The sequence below is a fragment of the Dermatophagoides pteronyssinus genome, unplaced genomic scaffold, assembly GCF_027571235.1.
Source record: "Dermatophagoides pteronyssinus isolate colony J.1.1.1.1 unplaced genomic scaffold, Derpt_VIB-CSIC_2022.12 sq0025, whole genome shotgun sequence".
Taxonomy (NCBI): Eukaryota; Metazoa; Arthropoda; class Arachnida; order Sarcoptiformes; family Pyroglyphidae; genus Dermatophagoides; species Dermatophagoides pteronyssinus.
The window spans coordinates 39,699-61,188 of record NW_027461549.1 but is presented as its reverse complement, the minus strand read 5'-3'; the positions used below and the strand labels follow the sequence as shown (position 1 = coordinate 61,188).

The window sequence follows — 21,490 nt, the reverse complement described above, 5'->3', positions numbered from 1 at the left end:
GGTACATGGAACAAAAACAACAAAAAAAAAGGTTAAAAGTCAATGATAATCATAGGGCTTTTATATGAACATACTACCATATTTAAATCGATGATGATCATTTTGTTTTGTTACTTTGGTTGAAATATTGAAAAAAAAACAACAACCAAAACTACAAATGAGTGGGTGTTGATGGTGATCAAAGATGATCATTATAATCACCATTATCATCATCATCGTGATTATTACCCTCCGACCAAACACCCTTTATGTTTTGTGTTCGAAATTTTTTAACGTTCGATTGAGAAAAAAAACGACCTATATATAGCAAAATAGTCGATAACCTGTCATTATAGCCATATTTTGTTTTGTTTCAAAACAAAAAAAAAAACATTCGATCGAATGTTTTTTCTTGTTGAAAAAATTCATCAATTTCATTTTCGTTTGAAAATATAATTTCAAATTAAATGAAAGAATTTCTATTTCTTTTGTAATTTTGAAAATTTTTGTTGTTTGGTAAGAAAAAAACAAGATGTCCTCATCGCCCACACGTTCCAAATGTTGTTTTTTTTGTTGTTGTATTTACAAAATAGTCCGAAAAAAATACTTAAATTAATTTTCATTTTTCAAAAACTTTTCGCATTTCATTCTCCGAATCAATCAAAAATTTAATGCAACAAACAAATCAACAGGTAGTTCCATCATCGGGTTTTTTTTCATTTATTCATTTCAATAGATTTATTTTTGGTCAAATACAAAAAAAATTTCGTTTTCACCGAATTGAAGAAAGACCAAGTCAATTAATTTGCATTTAAGATTTTTCGTTCCTCGTTGCTGACTGAAGTGGTATTGACCACCACCGCCTTCACCAATGGCCCATTTTCTATTCATGAAAATCATATCGAAAAAAAAGAAACTAAAAATAGCTAAACAACAATGCCTGCTGGAACCACTAATGGAAATCCTAAGGGCTACCGTATATATGGCCCATAGGCCTTACTGTTAATTTATTTTCCATTTCCATTTTGTTTGTTTGTCGCTGAATGTTTTTTCATTTAATTTTCAATCAATTTGTTTTTCGTTTTTCATTGAATTTCATTATCAAATCTATATAAAAAAAATATTGATGAAAATGAAAAGTTTTTTTTGTGCTTTGTTCAGGAAAAAAAAATTTTCCTTTTTTTTCCTTAACATTATTGGGTTGAAAAATCCTCATCAACATCAAAAGACCACCAAGCTGTTTGTTTGTGTGTATGTATGTATGTGTATTAGGTGACAATTATTCAATTTTAGATTATACAACATAAGTTTTTTTTTCGTTCTCTATTAATAGGATTTTGTTTGGGTTGTTGATTTTGTTGATTAAAAATTTAAATTTTGTTTTCATGTTGATGAATAGGGGCGTTTGTGAAGAATGAATGAATAAAATGAATTGTTGTCGAGGAAAATTAAAAAAAAATTGATTACAAATTAATTCAATCTGTTTTTGTTGTTGTCGAATGAATCTGTTTCATTGATAAATTTTCAGTTGATGGACGTGTTGATGTTGTCGTTGATGAACCACCATCTATCATGTCTAATTGTTGTCGGTCACTAGATCTTTCATCAATATCATCCTCATCATCATCATCACCTTTATATGGTACATAAAAATAGGCCATTACAGCAAATATTAATGAATCGATAAACATAAGACCGAAAAAGAAGAAAACTTCATATGATTGTCGTTCAAATTTTACTAATGTTATAATGGCCACAATAAGATTTCCGAATGCAACTGTCAATAACCATGCTGCTTGCAATACAGATTTCATTGATTTTGGTGCTTGTGAATAGGAAAATTCAAGTCCAGTAATAGAGAATAGGATTTCGGCTGCTGTCATTATAATATATTGAATTAATTGTAAAAATACTGATAATTTATTTGCATCAACAATGCCGGTTATTCGTGATATTGGTTCAGTATTTAGATCACCATCTATTATTTGAATATATGTTGCACCTTCTCCCATCTTCGGATATGTCATTTGTCTATTCTTTCCGATATTTAGGACAATATCTTTGCCAATAATTTCCACTTCGAATTCATTCAAATAACCAATCGTTCGACCATCATTAGTTTGCTGAACAATATTTGTAATTAGATCATCTTTATGACCTATGATTGAAAATTTATCATTATCTTTATCAAAATTTTTCAGATCAAATATAGTAAACAATCTAGCTCCGCTTGTATCCGGTTTTACCAATGTATTGTTCCAGATAAATGTCACTGGTATTTCGGTATCATAATAAAGAACTAATGTTTTACCATCGGTCAAATTTTCTTTTCCAAATTCTGATTCCAACAATGATCGGTTCATATTGTCAATCATTTTGATTTCGTTTGGCATGATTGTAATATTGGATAAAATGGTTAAATTTTGTGGCATATTATTAACGATGGCTAAATGATTATAACCAGGTATCATTGAGACAGGAGCTTCAGCTTCGATTGATCGTTGAAAAAAACCACAAACACAAAATGACAATGATGCTAATAGACCACCAATAACTATTCGTTTCAATGGAGTATAAAGACCAATTTTTTTCATCACTGGATAAACAAGATAATCAAATATTGGTACAAATAATATGACCAATAATGGATTAATAACTTGAATTTGATCTGGTTTTATGATAAAATGTGAAGTAAGTTGACCATTCATTCGAATTGCCTGTAATGTCCATCGAGATGCTTGTTGATCAAACAATGCCCAGAAAACCGGTAATGGTATGTACAGGAATAGTACACGAAGCAATGCTTTCACATCTTTACGTGTTTTATTCTTTGAAAATCAAAAAAAAAAATCAATCAGACCAGAAATCAATAAATTGTTTTCTTACATCAAATTTATCATCAGCATAATCGATCCAATGTTCTTTTTTCGTGGATTTTGATGAAAAAAATCGTCGACTAATTGCTCGCTATAAATGAAATAGAATTGTAAGATGAAATAATTTTGACAAATACAGATTAACAATAAACTTACTCCGATACAGCTAAAAACACGAAATACAACATTATCTTTTTCCGGTGGATTAATAGTATAACCGGATACAAATTTTCCCATTATAAACAATAATAAAGCGACTACCATCAATATGGCCGGTACACCAAATGCTAATGGATAACAATCCGATCGACCAAAACATGAAACATCTTGTCGTAGAATAGGTGTTAAAAATGTTGATACTAAACTACCCGAATTGATGGCAATATAGAATAATGAGAAAAATTTTCTCAATTGTTGTTCTTGACCGGGTTGAAATTGATCACCACCAAATGCTGAAACACATGGTTTTATACCACCGGTACCGATTGCAATCAATGTAAGTCCAATAAATGATGACCATATTGTACCAGTTATTGATGCACCCGATATAATAATATTACCGGCTGCATATAAACATGATATACTTAATATTGTCCAATATTTTCCCAGATATGAATCGGCAAGTATTGCACCAAAAACTGGTGTAAAATAACAGGCCATTACAAATATATGATATATTTGTGTAGCAAAATCATCTTCAAACAATAATACATATTTGAAATAAAGAATCAAAATGGCTAAATATTTTTGGAAGAGAAAAAAACAACATCATTTTTTGAATCCGTTTATCAAAATAATAATAATAAACAACTTACTTCGCATCCCATAAAAGGAGAAACGTTCACAAAATTCATTACCAATAATGAATAGTATCGATTTTGGATATGGAATTTTCTTTTCACCTTCATTCTCTTTATCCACTGCATAGGAATCGGAATTCTGTTTTAGGGAAACAAGAAAAAAAATTTAACATTGAAAATATTTTTATAGTTTTTACCAATTCTACTAACATCCATTTCATTTGGATTTTTCATCTTTTTAACCCACAAAAATTATTATTTTGTTTTTTACAAATCACAAGAAAAAAAATGTACGATTTTCATCAACCAATCAACATTGATAAACAAACAAACAACATTTAAAAGGATTACAAATAAATATAACTTTTTTTAAGAAAGAATGGTCAAAATAGAAATTTCTTAAGTTTTTTCTCTCGACACAAACACACGACGATTACACCAACAAAAAAAAACATTTTGTCATTTGTTTTTATTATTTACAACAATAAATACGGATTTCAAGATTTTTATTTTGTTGCATTTGGTAGATCAAAAAAAAAAGTTGATGAATTAGGTTATAATTATCTTAAAATAAAATAGCCATATAATTGATGATGGCAATCATCATCATTATAAAAATAAAAATAACCGATTGTTGTCGTACGTTTGAGAAACAAAAAAAAAGAATGTGGACAAAAAAAAAATTTTCATGTGATTTAACGGATAAAACCGGCAAATATGCCAAACGAAAAAAAAGAAAGTTGATAATGAAGGTTATCACTTTAGATAATTATTATATGATCATTATCAAATCAAACCAAAAAAAAAAAACTGAATTTTATTTGCATAAAATGTATCTAAAAATCATAAAATAATAATTTTAAAAAAAATTTTCAATGATAATTTCTATGATCATTATGAAATCAAACGCACACAAGCACAAGCATTCATCACTAATAACATTTCGAATGTTTTGAAAAAATAAACATTCGAAATTGGATTTCGGAAATGATTGACTCATCTCATACGTAAACAACGTAACCATATCAATGATTTTTTTTTGATAATTTTCAGATTTAAATTAAAAACAAAAAACAAAAATCAATATCCGAGCAACGGTTAATGATCGATTGATTGATTGATGAGTTTTTTAATTGAAACAATTAAATTAAATTATAACTACCTACACACACACACACATTCTATTTTCCGGATTAATTGATTTGATTTGATTAACTGAAATTAATCTCTAGGATACAATTAATTGATGTTTTTTCACTTGATAACGACAATGTTTTTCAAAGAAAAAAAGCAATTACAACCTACCTTTGTCATTCTCTCGCTTTTCCGTTAATAAATTTGAAATCAAAAAGGATCAATAATTATTGCAAAATGGAAATTCCCGGAAAAAAAACAAAACAAAACAAACAAATTGAAATACCACGTTTTTCACCACCGACACCACCAACCACGAGGAAAAGATAAATTGATGTTGACGGAGGGAAAAAAATCGAATCCAAAAATAGGAATGAAAGAGGGTGTTTGCCAAAATCGAATGGGTGGATTGTTGGATGGTCGGGCTAAGTTGATCGGTTAAAGTCGGTTGGATAAAAATAGACACTGAAAATTCCGGATTCGAAAAAAAAGAATAACATTCGAAACTCGAAACACACATCGAGCTGTGTGTGTGTATGTGTGAATCAAGAATGTCAGAATTGAATTATGATGTGATAATCTTTGTTTGTCTCGTTTTCAGGCTTCTTCAGCATTGAAGATTGAAAGAAAGAAAGAAAAAGAGGTTTGGGAGAAAATCTTCAAGTTTTTAAATAAAAATATCACAACATCAACAAGATGAATGACTAGTGATTTTTTTTCATTTCTTCAATTCAATTCATTTGATGACAACTTATCTTTGCAACAACAACACCGACAACAATAAAAAATAATGATTGATGACCATCTTCGGTTGAATTTTATCTTATTTTTTTTCTCGCAAATCTGACAAAGAGTTCAACGTTCAAAAGAAAATAAGTTTTTTTCCCAAAGTTGTTTAATCTATTAAAACTGAACAAAATAAACATTTGTGGATTTTGTTTTCATCAACGAATGACAAAAAAAATGGTACATCGGATCGTCTGTTTTGCTAACTTTTTGTTAATTAAATTTTCATTTCTGGTTTTGTGAATGATTCGGCTAAAATTTTTTTTCTGTTGAAAAACTAATGAAAATTCAGCCCTTTTTCATTCTCCATTTCAGGTGAATAAATGTAGTCGAATTGGACGAGGTCGAATCCTTCCAATACAATACAATACCAATATCAATATCAAAATCATATGATTAATAATTTTGTCAAACTAAACACCTGGGCGACCAAAAATATGTTGTAATTTGGAATTTTTTTTCACCATTTTTACATTATCCATATTTCCGATTAATAATGTGAACTATCATCAACAAATTTAGCACACACGTGATAATATGTAAATTATTAGACATCCCATGACATCCGACGATCATCATCATTACCTGAAAACCTGTCATTCATCATAATCACCTGGTGTGATTTCTTAATTGAAATTTTGGCTGCTGATGCTGCTGTTCCAAATAGGAAATGATTGTCCAAATAAAAAAAAACTGGAACAAAATATTTTACAATGTCATCAATGTTTTTTGGATGTGCCATTCACATGTGCACTTATCAAGGTTTTATATCAATCATAAGATTTATGGAAAATTTTTTTTAAAAGAAAAATAAATGAATTTATTTAAAAAATTCAATTCAAATAAATTCATTAATATTTTGCTACAGAATTTATTTTTTATTTTCTTATAAATGGCTATTAAAGAAAAATTTTGTAACGGAGGAAAAAAAATTTGACAAATCAAATGGATGACTGGATCCTGAATTGATTTTATATTTGTGGTAAACTTAATAATGTATTTTGACCAGGCGGAAGATAGGCAACATTACGTGAACGTGATAATAATTTAGCAATATCTTCCGCAGCTTCCATACGACGTAATTCAACTAATGCTTCACCACAATCACCAAATGCTTTTGCTAATAATGATGCGGCTTGTGAATCACCTTCAGCACTAATAACGGCTGCTTTTTTCAAATGTTCAGCTTTTTCTACAACAAATCTAGCACGTTCAGCATCTTGTTGTGCAACTTGTTTCATTTCAACAGCAGCAGTAAATTCACGACCAAAACCTAAATGTGTCTATATTAAGAAAAAAAAATAAAAATTAAAAAAAAATTAAACAAATTTTAAATTAATTTACCAATGAAATATCATCAAGCACAAGACCAAAATGTGATGCACGTTCAGTTAAATCTTCACTAACACGATTTGATACAATTTCACGCTGTGTAATCAATTCACCTGCATCAAATTGTGCAACAACAGCTTTCAAAACTTCATTTGTAATTGATGGTAGAACACGTTGATCATAATCTTCACCTAAACTACTATATAATTTAGGTAATTCAGATGGTATTGGACGGAATAATATTCTCAATGTTATATTGACTGTTTGTAAATCTTTACTACCAGTCATAACTGATACAGTTTTTGGTCGTGATCGTATATCATAGATAATGGCACGTTGTACCCATGGAATTAAAAAATGTGTACCTTCACCGACAACATTTTTTTTAATACCAGTAAAACGATCAAAAATAACTGCTCTTGATCCACCATCGACTAATAATTTAAAAAAAACATCAATGATTAAATTGAATAACAACAACAACAATAATTCTTTTACCATTATACAATGAAGTATTGATAACACTTGCACCGATAGCCAAACCGATACCTAAACGACCAAGACTGTTGAGAAGTTGTCCAGCCATATTGTTATTTCAATAAATTTACAGTGAAAAAAATATTCAAATAAGGAAACAAATTGAATCAATGACAATTTGATTTGTTCAAGATTTTAATCAAAATTTTCAAAACGAAAAGAATTCTCACGCAATGTTATTTCATCAAGCATGGCAAAAAAAAATCATATGAAAAAAACGAAGAAAAAAAAAGAACATTCGATCACGTACCGTTCAAAAATGACAGGACAATTGAATTTTTTTATTTTATTCGGAAATTTTTCCAATATTTTCCCAACAAAAAAAAAACAAAAAAAATTCAATTTTAAAATCAAATAAATTTCAATCAAAAACCTTTTTGATATTCAGAAAACAGAAAATTCTTTTGAAACAAAATGAAATAAATTTTCATTCACAAATCATAAATGGAATCTTCCCCCCTTCCCACCACCGCAAACAAAAAACCAAAACAAAAATCCAGAATATAGCAGGCAGCAGCCATCAAACAACAGCAGCAGCTACCACACGAAATGAAGATCATCAACAAAAAAAAAAAAATTCAAAGAAAAATTATATAGCAAAAAAAAACAACAATTTTCAACCATAGAATTCCATAGTTAAACGAACAAAAAACTCTATTTTGTTTTGGTTTTTCGCTAGGTTTCAATGGATGTTTTTCCCATTTTCAATATCATTTTCAATATAGAAAAGAAGAATTCTCTCCATCCCCATTATATATCCATCTATCTTAAACATTGTTTGCCATTTCATTGACATTACAACCGTGTGTGTGTTTTTTATTTGTTTGTTTGTGGTGTTTGTTTAATATCTTTATTAAAAAGAACAAAAAAAAATTACTATTAAATAATGATAATGTTGGCTCAAGATAATCCCAGACAGACAGAAGAAAAGAATCAAAATGTGTGGATAACATAATTTAGTTTTTTTTTGAAATGAAAAAAAAGCTAATTACAAATCAATGATGTTGATGTTAAGCAATAATCAACGAATTTAGCTCAAAAACAAAACAATGTTTACCTTTTTCAAATCATCATCATCACACATCAAATGAGTTTTGTTCATGAATTTTTTTTCCTTCTTCTTTCTGTTTGTGTGTTTGTGTGGGCGGAAAAATAATCAGCTGATATTCTTTATTTTTTTTCAAAAAATGTAAAGAATATTTGTTCGCTTAATCTCTTTCTACTTACTTTCATATCATCAATGAATTTATTGAATAGCCAAATTTTCGACGATTTAAATCAAGTGTCTGTGTTTGTCAAAAATTTGTTTAACTTCACTCCAATCAATCAAATGATTCATCTCTAATCTCTTTGATATTGATTATTACTTCAGATTCTGATCTCATCATAAACAAAAATATGGATCAGGGAACATTGATGATCAACATTGCTTTGATATAGCCAAATGAAAATAAAATAAAACTTGAATATTTACAACAAAAATGGACCAAGATACATTATTATCCATATCACATCTGCATAAACAATTTGCCGATATAAAACAAAATGCACCATCAATTGGTTCATCACAATCGGCAAATGAATTACATGAACAAAAAATTTATAATATTTTACCATTATTTTGTAAAATATTTAACAACAACAACAACAACAACAACAATAATTACTATCAACAACAACAACTGTCGACAACAACAAATTCAAATGAATTATCTACAAATATACCAAATATTGATATATTTGAAACATTTGCCGATGCAACATCATTCACTCAGATGGTATCAAGATTAATGGTAACCGAGATTCGTCGTCGTGCATCCAATAAAACAACCGAATTAGCATCATTAGCAATTGTTGAATTTTTAGAAATTAGTCCTACCGTAACAAATATACCGGCAAATAAAAAAGGATGGATCCTATTATCAACATTGAATATTTTGGTTTCATTCAATTCATCACAATTGATTGCTATTATGACTAATAATTCATTAGCATCAACATTAGTTAAATGTTTATATCTATTTTTTGATCTTCCACCGTTCGATGATAACGATAATAATGATGAAAATAAATTGAAAATCGATAATGATAATGATGATAATAACGATGATAATGATGATTATTATCTATCAAACAATGAACGTCGACAATTATTACAAAAAGTATTTTCACAATTATTAACACGTTTATGTATATCACCAACAGCATTAAATGATTTAACACGTAAAGATGATTTAATATTATTATTTAATGTTATAACATCATGGTGTCCAGAACATAATTCAATGTGGCGTAAGACAGCAGCCGATACAATCATAACGATGGCTAAACATGGAAATCTGAATGTTGATTATTTACATTCGAAAAATTGTATACATTTGTTTGTTGAAAATGTACAAAGAATATTAGAATTAGGTACAGCACCTAATAATGAAATTATATTAATGATACGTACATTTATATTGTTCATGTTAGAATATGTTAATCATTATCAAAATTCGGGTAATACAAATAATTCCAATCTAGCCATACAAATACTACTGGATGATTTTAACGAATGTTTTGGTTATCAATGTTTTGTTGATTTTGGTATTAAATTAGAACAATCTGAAGATTTTAATTTATTAGCTGAATTTATTGATTTGATTGGTTGTTTTACAAAAATCGGTATTGAACAATTAAAACCACGGCCATTATCAGTAAATCAAGTATTTATTATTGAAAATTTTTCCATACCAAAACCATCGTTAAAAAATTCGATAAAAAATCTTAAAGCATTCAGTATTTATGTATCATTATGGCAAAAATCACAAACAATTCCGCTGCAACAAATGATTTTGAATCAAATTCAACAAATTTATCAGGAAGATAAAGCAAATTATTTTCTATTAGAATCACAAAATACATTAAGTTCATTTGCCGATCGTTTGGAAGAAAAAAATGAAACGATACAATCGATATATTATTCGATATTAGAATATATTGTAACCGAATTGAATTATGTTCCATGTAAAGAATTGATTACGATAGGTATGATATTGAAAAAACAACAACAACAACAAAATGATTCAAAAACATCATCCCTATTAGCATTACGATCATTAAATTCAATGTTAAAATTGAATCAAATTTTTAAAGAAGTATTTCGTGAAGTTGGTCTTGTTGATATTATCTGTACAACATATAATTTATTTATTGAAATGCTTGAACAACAACAACAGCAACAAAAATCTGCTGATGATAATGATGGTGATGGTAATGATTTATCACAACAACAAATTGAATCGAATCTAACTGAATTGTTGGAAATTCTTATCCAGCTATTGTTGGGTCAATCGGTAAATCAAAATTGTCAAATTTTTCATGATCTTGATTCAACAACACATACATTTCAATTGATAAAATTATTAAATACTTGTACGACAGGTGGAAATAGTACTTTCAATAATAACGGTAACAATAGCGGAAGAGAATCATCAAGAAGTAATCGTGAATCAAATTCAATAGCCAAATCAATACGTAAACGTGCATTTACATTAATACAACAATTAATATTATCGACTAATAATAGTGAAGAAAATCTATCACAATTATTAGTTTTATTACATAAAGATCGTAATTCATTCAACAGTGTACAGGAAATGTTGAGTTTAAAATTATCAGTTTTAAAATCATTATTGATTGTATTGAGTGAAAATCATCGTGTACGTGCATTATTTCGTAAAATTGGTGGTTTTGTATCGGTTATATCGGTTATTGTTTATATGGAAAATTATTTAAATGAAATACCATCCGTATATGTTATTACTGATAATAGTAGACAAATTTGGAATCTATTACGTTTTGTTTTTGCAACATTAACAACAGCAATGCGTTTTGAACCGGCAAATTCAAAATATTTTGCTCAAGAAATTTGTTCACCAAGTTTTACCGATTCATTACGATTGTTGGGTTGTTTTGATGAAATACAATTTGGTTGGCGAAAATCAACAATGGGGAAAAAAGATGAAACAAATTATGAAAAATTATTTGAATATAATGTTGATGAATTACCATCGAATCGAAAATATACAAAAAATGAATGTTCCTGTGTTCTGATGAGATTATTATATGATATGGCTATGGATTCATTGGATCGAAATAGTGGAAATACTGGATCACAACAACAACTGATAAAATCATCAAATATGGATACAAATATAATCATTTATCCATGCATAATTGATTCAATATTTCAATTATTAAAATTTATTGAATCAGGTCGTTTATGTAGATTTTTAATGGAAAAAATCGGTACATTATTACGATTAGAACGTAATTGTCAAGTGATTTGTGAAACTGGTTTAGTTTCCGAATTAATGCATTCAGCTTATTTGGATATTTTTATGGATGAATCAAATCAATTACATCAATTAATTCGTTATATATTTGAACGATTATCTGCACATCATATACAGGCCAAAGATTTACGTATATTTTTACGTTTATCAAATCCACTCAATTCAATACCATTGGATGAAATTAAACCAAAAATATTTAATCGTGATCGTTCAATACCATTATCAAGAATTAAATCAATAATAAGTATTGCAACACCACGTGATTCACAGGATGATGATAATCGAATAAATGTTCAATGTTCAAATCGTAATCTAACACCACCATTTACTGAATTTGATATGAATCCGGAAGGATTTAGTTGTATATTTATACCATCGATTGCACCTATTTCGACAGCTGGTAATTTTTCTAATGGTCCATCAAGTTTATTAACCGGTGCAATTGTTGGTAATTCTGATTCACCTGTATTAGTTAATGGTGGTATTGGTACTGGTGAACGTGCATTTCCATCACAATCAGGTCTTTCATTTACAAGTTGGATTTTTATTGAACGTTTTGATCAAATTAATGATAATCATACAATCAATGTATTAACATTATATCGTTCAACACAACCAAATGCTGAATATTCATGTCTGAAAGCATATATAAGTTTACAGGAAAAAACAATGACTATTTCCACTCAAGAATTACCAATATTTACAACAATGAATGTGCAAATGAATCTTGATTCAGATCATAATGTTAGATTTCCAGTACCGGAATTAACAACAACAAATTCATGGCATCATATTGTTATTGTATTGAATAGAGCATTATTAAAAAATTCAACAATTTATGTTTATATTGATGGTTGTTTACGTTTATCCAAAAAATTAAGCTATATTTCATCAATTGTTGGTGGTAGTTATGGTATTACAAATACAAGTCCATTATATATAAATGCATTTATTGGTACACCACCACAATATCGTAAACAAGGTTCACAATTAGTTTGGAAACAAGGTCCTTGTCATTTGATTGAAGAAGCATTAGGTCCACCATTTGTTTCATATATTTATATGCTTGGTCCTAATTATATTGGTAGTTTTCAGGCTATTGCATATAAACAACAATCACATCATCATCATCATCAATATCATCATCAACAACAACAACATCTACAGCAACAATTATTATTACCACAACAACAAATTGCTGAAGATAAATTAATATTCGGTTTGAATGCACGTGCAACATCAGTAATGACATTATCAAAAATGCGTCGTGTTTATTCAAAATTTGATTGTAAACAAATTGCTAAAATTATTGGCCTTTCAACACATGAAAATGCAACACCTATTTATGTATTACATAATTCAGCTGGACATTTATGTGGACCAAGTAGACCATTAGGTGGTGTTTTGATTGGTAATATTGGTGCACGATGTTTTGTACCGAAACCAATTACATTGACTGTAGGCGATATTGGTGGTACATATCTATTGTTAGGTTTGGTTGCAAATGCACATGATTCTGAAACATTATATGCAAGTTGTAAAACATTTTTATGTATTATACGAGCAAATCGTGAATTACAACTTGAAATGGATCGTATTAATGGTTATCAAATATTATCAATGTTATTAAAACGTAAAAGATTATCATTAAATGTTCATATTCTTAATTTATTATTTGATTTGGTGGATAATCTTGATGCACGATTAATAATGAATCAGACAATAAATCGTCAAACAATTTATTCATCTGCAACAATTTCAAACGTTGCAAACAGTATCAATTCGATTGGTAATCAAAATAATAATAATAATCATTTAGAATATCCAAGTAATTATCGTGCATTTAAAGAATTATTTATCGATTCTATTGATCTTTGGCTGCAAAGTGAATTACTTAAACCATTATTAGATCGTATAAATGAAATTATAACATCAAGTTCAACTAGTTCAAGTATGGAAAATGCTTTAACAATTGAAACACGTTTAAATGTTTATCATTTACGTAAAATGAATCTATTGACACGTTTATTTTCATTGTTTAAAGATCATCCAGAATTAAAAGATGATGAAAAACTCATACCGATCATAATGATTATTTGTTTTCGTTTATTAAACAAAACTAATCGATCAAAAGATTTACTTTGTTTGGGACAATTTATTGTTTCACTTTTACCGATCAATAATAACGATGATCAACAACAAAAACAACGACAAAATGATCAATCGAAAACAATCGAACAATCGAATACAATGAACGAAACAATCGATTCATCGATTGAATTAATAAATTCTTTATTGAAAATTATTCTACAATTAATGAGCCGTAATTCACCATCAACAAATGGTCAAATGCAAGATGATTTGGTACGATCACTTGGTTTTGATTGGTTTCTGTTGTTTATTGGACAACAAAAACAATTACATCAGGAAACAATAACTATTGGTTTGGTCAATCTAATGTTATTATTATCGAATCCAATACTTTATGCAAAATTTCGTGAAGGTTTAACAAACGGACAATGGTTAAAAGATGCTGATTCATTTATTGAAAATCGTTCGACTGGTTTTCAATTGGCTGGTTTTAATATATCAACAACAAATACGACAACAACAACCGCAGCGAAAAATTCAGTAACAAAAATTCAACGTGATATATTTACATTACCCGGGTTTCAACATTTAAATTGGCTACTTCAATATCATCTATATGAACCGAAAATTTATCTAATTCTATTTCAAACAATATTTGGTTATTTTCGTACATTAACACCAAAAACATTAGAAGATATTGATTCATTTGATCAACTTTCATTGAATAATTTAATCCAAATACTTGTTAATGATCAACGACAATTTAAACAAGAAAAAATTTATGGTAAAGATATTATATTATCGATTATTGTTATGATTAATTCAATTTGTTGTCATTCGATTGGAATCGTTAATAATGAACAAAATCAATTTAAATATAATGAATATCCAATAATATTGATAAATTTTATCAAATATATTTATAATTATAATCGTGATTTTCGTTTTTATTGTCAAACAAATTCTGAATTTCTTCATCATTTATGTCGTTCATTGATTGTAACAGATCAAGATGTTGAATCAACAACAACAACAACAACAGCGACACAATTAATTGATCATCCTGTTTGTCAACTGATATTAGAATTTATAATGGCCATTTTTATCAATATAATCAATACAAATCCATATACATTATCAATGAATCAAACACAACAATCATTATTTACAAATAATAAACCATGTCAATTATTTAATAGTTTATTAAATTATATGGGACAATGTCGTCATGGACAAACAAAAATTATATCATTATTTTTGGATTGTGTTTGTAAATCATTGGATTTTAATATTCAATCATCATCCACTCAGCATAATAACAACAACGAACAACAACAACAAAATATTATTTTAAATTTCCAAAATTCCTATTCTAATATTGTGGTATTAATGTCAGCGATTGTTGATAAATTATGGCAAAATTGTTATATTGATGATCGAAGAAAAATTCTTGATTGTCTTATTCGATTATTGCGAACAAATTCTTCCGTTGATACAGCAACGACGAAACAATCAACAACAAATTCATCATCATTGAAAACATCATTAAAAAATTTAACATCACAAATATCCGAATTGAATCTTCTCTATAAATCAATTAATCGTACAATTTTATTTCTAATATCACGATCACATGAAACAATATCGGATCGTATACAATTATTTGAAATATTACAATTAATACATTGTAATAGTCAATTATTAATATGTTCCAAATGTAATAATGATCATGAATTTTTTGCATGTTTAACATATTGTTTGCTGCAATTGGTACAAAACGAAACAATTAATTTAACACCAACAACGTCATCATCTTCAGGAACAAATATTAAAAATGATCGATCAACATCACAAACAACTTGGTATATTGATAGTAATCGTAGTAATAATAATTCGCTAGATCAAACTGATCAAACTGATGAAGGTACATTATTAATAATATCAACAGTGAAAAAAATTTGGCAAGAAATTTATTTATCCAAGAAAAATTTCCTAGAAGAAACATTGAAGATTTCATTAACAATAAATAATTCTGCATTTGGCATTGAATCAAATGATTTAATAAAATTTCGTGATTTACTTTATGAACCTACGCAAAAATTTTGGTCAAATTATATTGACCAAGAACAGCAACGTTTGAAAAGAAAACCACCACCACAAACATCATCATCATTATCATTTGATTATCTACCATTATCAAATACAACGAATGTTTTATCGGAAAAATTTACAAATATTAATAAATTAAATAATTTAGTAACCAAATCGGCTGGTGGTTTTGTATCGAAAATTGTTGGCGGTACATCGGGTGTTGTTGGTTCAGCTATATCATCCGCAGTCGGTACAACACGTAAAGAAGTATTTCGTTCAAGTTTAAGTTCAGATTCAGCACATTTAACATCACATTCAACTATAGTGCCAACATGGACTTTGATGACAAAAAATGAAATTATTTATTGGACATCGATACATGAATTGATTGTTAAAAATTTTGTCAATTTTCAAGCCAAACAAAAACGTACATTAGATTATAATCTACGTAAATATGTTTATAGTGAATGGCAAAATAATGAATATGAATTTTTAACACGTGAACGTACAATATGGGGTCCATTATATGGTTCAAAACGTTTTGATAAATGGATGTTGGATATGACTGAAGGACCAAATCGTATGCGTAAAAAAATGATACGTAATGATGAATTTTATCAAAATTATCCATTCCGACCGGAATTAGAGAATATAAAATCACCAAAATTTCGTTCACCAATATCATTAGATTCAAAAGATTATTATCGTAGAATTTATTCGGAAAAATATTTTCATTTGGATAAAGATGATGATATACAATCGTTTGAATATGAAATTGATGAATTACCATGTGCATCGATTAGTGATTCAAATGAAACATCAAAAGGTTCGGATTCAAATCGACCAAAAACATCATTATCAAATACTGATGATGATTATCAAGAATTTATTGGTGATCCATCCGATTCAATTGATATATTTGAATCAGAACAAACAATTAGTGAACAACAAATTAATAGTGGTGATAATAATACTAACGTTAAACAACAACAACAAACATCAACAAAAACAATATCTAAAGATATTATAATGCATGAAGATAATAATAATAATGAAATGCAAACAATATTAAGATTATTGGAAGAAGGTGAAAAAATTTCACATATGTTTCGAGTGGCTCGTGTACAAGGATTAGATTCATATGAAGGTCTTTTATTATTTGGTAATGAACATTTTTATCTTATCGATGGTTTTACCTTATTAAAAACAAAAGAAATTCGTGATATTGATTCATTACCACCGGGTGTTTATGATTCAATCATACCAAATACACCAAGTTCAAGTTCCGTATCTGTTTATACTGGGAAAAAAGTATGTAATAAATTTGCATATGAAGATATACGTGAAGTACATAAACGTCGTTATCTATTACAACCAATTGCATTGGAAATATTTTCAATGGATGGTCGTAATTCATTAATGGTATTACCAAGAAATTTACGTAATAAAGTTTATGCAAGATTTTTATCTGTTGCTGTTCATATTACGGATAATGCACAAGATTCATTGATGGGACAAAAACGTAATGTTAATGTTGAAACAGGTGGTCTATTAAGTAATCTGATTGGTGAAACTTCTGTCACACAACGTTGGATTCGTGGTGAAATATCAAATTTTCAATATCTAATGAATCTAAATACATTAGCTGGCCGTTCATATAATGATCTAATGCAATATCCAGTATTTCCATGGATTGTAGCTGATTATCAAAGTTATGAATTAGATTTGAATAATCCGGCTTCGTTTCGTGATCTAAGTAGACCGATGGGTGCACAAACACCGGAACGTTTGGAACAATTTCGAAAACGTTTTAGTGAATGGGATACTGATACAAATATTAAAGGGGTATGTTGTTATTTTTTTTCCTTAAATTTTAGATTTTTAAACATTTTTTTTGTTGTTGTAAAGGGTGATGAACTTATACAAGGTGCATATCATTATGGAACATTTTATTCAAGTGCAATGATTGTTGCTTCATATTTGGTACGAATTGAACCATTTACACAACATTTTCTACGATTACAAGGTGGTCATTTTGATTTAGCTGATCGTATGTTTCATTCGATTGGTGATGCATGGCTTTCAGCATCAAAACATAATATGGCCGATTTGAAAGAATTAATTCCAGAATTTTTTTATCTACCTGAATTTCTTATAAATTCAAATCGTTATGATTTTGGTTGTAAACAAAATGGTACACGTTTAAATGATGTTATATTACCTAATTGGGCTAAAAATGATCCACGTGAATTTATTCGTGTACATCGTGCTGCATTAGAATCGGATTATGTTTCAGCACATTTACATGAATGGATTGATCTGATATTTGGTTATAAACAAAATGGTTTGTATTCAATTATTATTCTGTTTTTTTGAAATTGATTTTTAAATAAATTGATAATGTTTGCTTTATTTAATAAATAAATAGGTCCGCCAGCAATTGAAGCAGTAAATGTATTTCATCATTTATTCTATGAAGGAAATGCCGATATCTATAATATTGATGATCCATTGAAAAAGAATGCAACCATTGGTTTTATAAATAATTTTGGTCAAGTACCAATGCAATTATTTAAAAAACCACATCCACAAAAGAAAACATATCAAAATTCAGTATCAACACCATTAATATCATCATTACCACCATTATTATCATCAGTAAATTTAAGTGGTTCGAATACTGCAAGCAAAGTATTCATACATAATTTAGAATATTTAAAACCGATGATGAATCCAATCAAAGAACTTAAAGGTGCTGTTGGTCAAATTGTTCAACAAGAAAAAACAATATTGGCTGTTGAACAGAATAAAGTATTGATACCACCATTATATAATCGTTGTGTTGCATGGGGTTTTGCTGATCATAGTTTTCGTATCGGACCTTATGAATCGGATCGTGCACTTTATGTTTGGGAAAGTGAACTATTTCCACCGAATGGTGAAATTCTTTGTACAACTGTACCGAATTCTCGTATTATTATTACGGCTGGAACTAATTCAGTTATTTATGTTTGGCGTGTAAAAACTAAATCATTAACATTATCTTTGCATCAGAAATTATATGGTCATACTGAAGCGGTTACATGTTTAGCATCATCATCAGCATATGGAATTATTGTTTCTGGTTCACGTGATAAAACCTGTATTATTTGGGATCTTAATCGTTTTGTTTTTATACGACAATTAGGTGGTGGTATTGAATTAGTTCATCGATCACCAATTGCAGCAGCCGCTATTAATGATCTAACAGGTGATATTGCTACATGTTGTTCAACAATGTTATATCTTTGGTCAATTAATGGTGATCTTGTTGCACAAGTTAATACACTTGATTGTTCACCATTATCATCATCATCATTAAATTCACCACAAAATTCAGCACAAATATTATGTTTAGCATTTTCATCATATAATGAATGGGATGCAGATAATGTTATATTGACTGGATCATCAGATGGTGTTGTAAAAATGTGGGCATTACGTTATGTTCAAGAACGATTAGAAACAACAGATGAATCGAAAGAAAAAACACCATCTTCATTATCATCATCATCATCGTCGTCGTCGTCGTCATCATCTTCATCATCATCATCAACCGAATCACCTGTATCAGAAGAATTGAAAAATTCTATTTCATTAAATCCATCAAAAGATGAAATTGTTCGTCGATTATCGATAGTATCGACAAAAAATGAAAATGAAGATTCTGAAGAGAATACAGCTGATTCAACAACACCTGTTGATGATGAAGGTAATGATTTAAATGATTGGAATCGATCAAATAATCAACAACAACAACAACAACAATCGCATGTTATTCGTCCACATCCGACTATTTCATTAATACATTCAGAATCATTTACCGAATCAAAACCTGAACAAAAATTATTCAAAAATAATGAACCAAAATCATCAACAAAATTATTAGGAAATTCATTACAAACCGGTGGCACTGGTGGATCAATTCGTAATTCAAAATCCGATACAGCTTTAGCTGAATCATTATTGAAAACTGCTAATAAACCACCAAATCAATTACCACAACAAAATGATGATAAAGATCCATGTCTTAAGATTGGTTATCGTTGGACAACAAAATTAGTATTTTGTTCAAAATTAACAATGCATACAGCATATGAACGTAAAGATAATAAAGATCCGGCTGCAATTACCTGTATAGCAATATCGAAAGATCATCGTAATCTTTTTGTTGGTGATGCACGTGGACGTATATTTTGTTGGGCTGTAAATGAGAATAAAAATCTTGCCGCTGATCATTGGATTAAAGATGATGTTGCAACTAATTGTACAAGTTGTTCAATAAAATTTTCAATTACCGAACGTAAACATCATTGTCGTAATTGTGGTAAAGTTTTTTGTGCAAGGTAAATTTTTTTGTTTGAATTTTTAAACCAGAATTTTTCTATTTAAAACTGTATTTTTTTCTTCTATTTATTTATTACTTAGATGTTCAAGATTTGAAGCAGCAATTATACGATTAAAAATAATGAAACCGGTACGTGTTTGTCAAAATTGTTTCATCTTTTTACAACAACAACAGCCAAAATCAACCGGTTAAACAAAAAAATCTAGTCAAATCAAATCACCAAAAAAAAAGTATTTTTTGCTGCTGTTCTTCAAAATCAATCATCCTATTTTTTTCCGCCACATTTGTGATATTTGTTTGGGAACAAAATCAATTACTTATCAAATAATTATCGATTGTATCGATTGAAGATCAGAAAACAATTCCACTTTTTTTTCCAAAACTTGAATCATCAAATTGTTATCATATGACACATTTTATCATCATTATTGCATGCATTTGTTTATCTGGATATTATTATTTTTTTCTTAAATTTTATTTTTTTAAAGTTTTTTTTCTCTCGGTTCATTGATTAATAATTTTTTCAAAAAAAAAAATTTTGTTGTTTTTTGATAATAATTATCAAATACAGTGTCAATTGATTCGACTCAGATCGAATATTTTTTTTCTCCACGTTCGATTCGAATTTCGAACATCTTTCTTTTAGTTAATGAATTTGTAAAATTTGGATTTTTTTATTGTGTTTAAAAATTTGTAGAATTTGAAATTTTGTTTGTTTGTTTTTTTTGTCTCAATGAAAAATATTAAAAATGATGATTTTCAAAAATTTGTTTTAAAAAAGGTTAATGTTGTAAAAAGGATTTCATTCATTTTTCATCAACTAAAAAAATCTGATCAACAACAACAACATGTGATGATTGTCGATGATCATAGGATAATGGATCCAGGTGGATTTTCCGGCAAATTGTTTTGTGTCAAAACTAAACAATCGATAATATAGATAAATGGCCATCGATTTTTTCAAAAAAAAAAAAAATGAATGATTAATCATTTTGAAAATCAATTTTCTATTTTCATGACTGGGATTTTTCGATCGATCAAACAGAAAAAAACAAAAGAAGAAAAAAAAATCGATAATAAATTGAATAAACAAATGACGACAACGACAATTGCAAAAAAACGATCTAGATATCGATT

The 21,490-nt window shown here is 28.5% G+C and overlaps 3 protein-coding genes and 1 long non-coding RNA gene across 5 annotated transcripts; 2 read left to right on the top strand and 2 right to left on the bottom strand.

Moving 5' to 3' along the window:
• Positions 1 to 1,100: 1,100 nt before the first annotated feature.
• On the bottom strand, positions 1,101 to 5,120 carry LOC113797188 (solute carrier family 15 member 2-like). Of its 2 annotated transcripts, none has more exons than XM_027347529.2 (5): positions 4,961 to 5,120; positions 3,671 to 3,794; positions 3,012 to 3,592; positions 2,866 to 2,946; positions 1,101 to 2,807 (listed from the first exon to the last, which is right to left on the bottom strand). In XM_027347529.2, the coding sequence occupies exons 1-5, from the start codon at positions 4,967 to 4,969 to the stop codon at positions 1,455 to 1,457; spliced, it is 2,148 nt and encodes a 715-aa protein (XP_027203330.2). In that variant the 5' UTR covers positions 4,970 to 5,120; the 3' UTR covers positions 1,101 to 1,454. The 2 variants fall into 2 exon arrangements, with proteins under 2 accessions (XP_027203330.2, XP_027203329.2); XM_027347528.2 differs by lacking the exon at positions 4,961 to 5,120 and adding an exon at positions 3,866 to 4,107.
• A 522-nt stretch (positions 5,121 to 5,642) lies between these two features.
• Positions 5,643 to 6,445, top strand: LOC142645849 (uncharacterized). The gene is made up of 2 exons (XR_012846886.1): positions 5,643 to 5,755; positions 5,868 to 6,445. It is a non-coding gene; the product is annotated as an uncharacterized LOC142645849 (long non-coding RNA).
• Phb1 (prohibitin 1) lies at positions 6,433 to 7,654 on the bottom strand. Its single transcript, XM_027347531.2, has 3 exons — positions 7,406 to 7,654; positions 6,920 to 7,341; positions 6,433 to 6,858 (listed from the first exon to the last, which is right to left on the bottom strand). Exons 1-3 carry the CDS (start codon positions 7,491 to 7,493, stop codon positions 6,547 to 6,549), a joined length of 822 nt encoding a protein of 273 aa, XP_027203332.1. The 5' UTR covers positions 7,494 to 7,654; the 3' UTR covers positions 6,433 to 6,546.
• Positions 7,655 to 7,853: 199 nt separating this feature from the next.
• Positions 7,854 to 20,954, top strand: bchs (WD repeat and FYVE domain containing 3 bchs). The gene is made up of 4 exons (XM_075823263.1): positions 7,854 to 17,811; positions 17,875 to 18,310; positions 18,395 to 20,351; positions 20,434 to 20,954. The coding sequence occupies exons 1-4, from the start codon at positions 8,926 to 8,928 to the stop codon at positions 20,543 to 20,545; spliced, it is 11,391 nt and encodes a 3,796-aa protein (XP_075679378.1). The 5' UTR covers positions 7,854 to 8,925; the 3' UTR covers positions 20,546 to 20,954.
• Positions 20,955 to 21,490: the final 536 nt, after the last annotated feature.

Bases quoted from the DNA above. Each gene is read 5' to 3' on its own strand.
- LOC113797188 (XM_027347528.2), bottom strand. From the start codon at position 3,889: ATGAAAAATCCAAATGAAATGGAT. The intron at 3,593-3,670 runs GTAAGTTGTTTA...AAAAATATTTAG, and splicing joins CTCCTTTTATGGGATGCGAA to CCATTTTGATTCTTTATTTC. The intron at 2,808-2,865 runs GTAAGAAAACAA...TGATTTTCAAAG, and splicing joins ATGCTGATGATAAATTTGAT to AATAAAACACGTAAAGATGT.
- Phb1 (XM_027347531.2), bottom strand. From the start codon at position 7,493: ATGGCTGGACAACTTCTCAACAGTCTTGGTCGTTTAGGTATCGGTTTG. The intron at 7,342-7,405 runs GTAAAAGAATTA...TTAAATTATTAG, and splicing joins CAATACTTCATTGTATAATG to TCGATGGTGGATCAAGAGCA. The intron at 6,859-6,919 runs GTAAATTAATTT...TTCTTAATATAG, and splicing joins TGCTTGATGATATTTCATTG to ACACATTTAGGTTTTGGTCG.
- bchs (XM_075823263.1), top strand. From the start codon at position 8,926: ATGGACCAAGATACATTATTATCCATATCACATCTGCATAAACAATTT. The intron at 17,812-17,874 runs GTATGTTGTTAT...GTTGTTGTAAAG, and splicing joins CTGATACAAATATTAAAGGG to GGTGATGAACTTATACAAGG. The intron at 18,311-18,394 runs GTTTGTATTCAA...ATAAATAAATAG, and splicing joins ATTTGGTTATAAACAAAATG to GTCCGCCAGCAATTGAAGCA.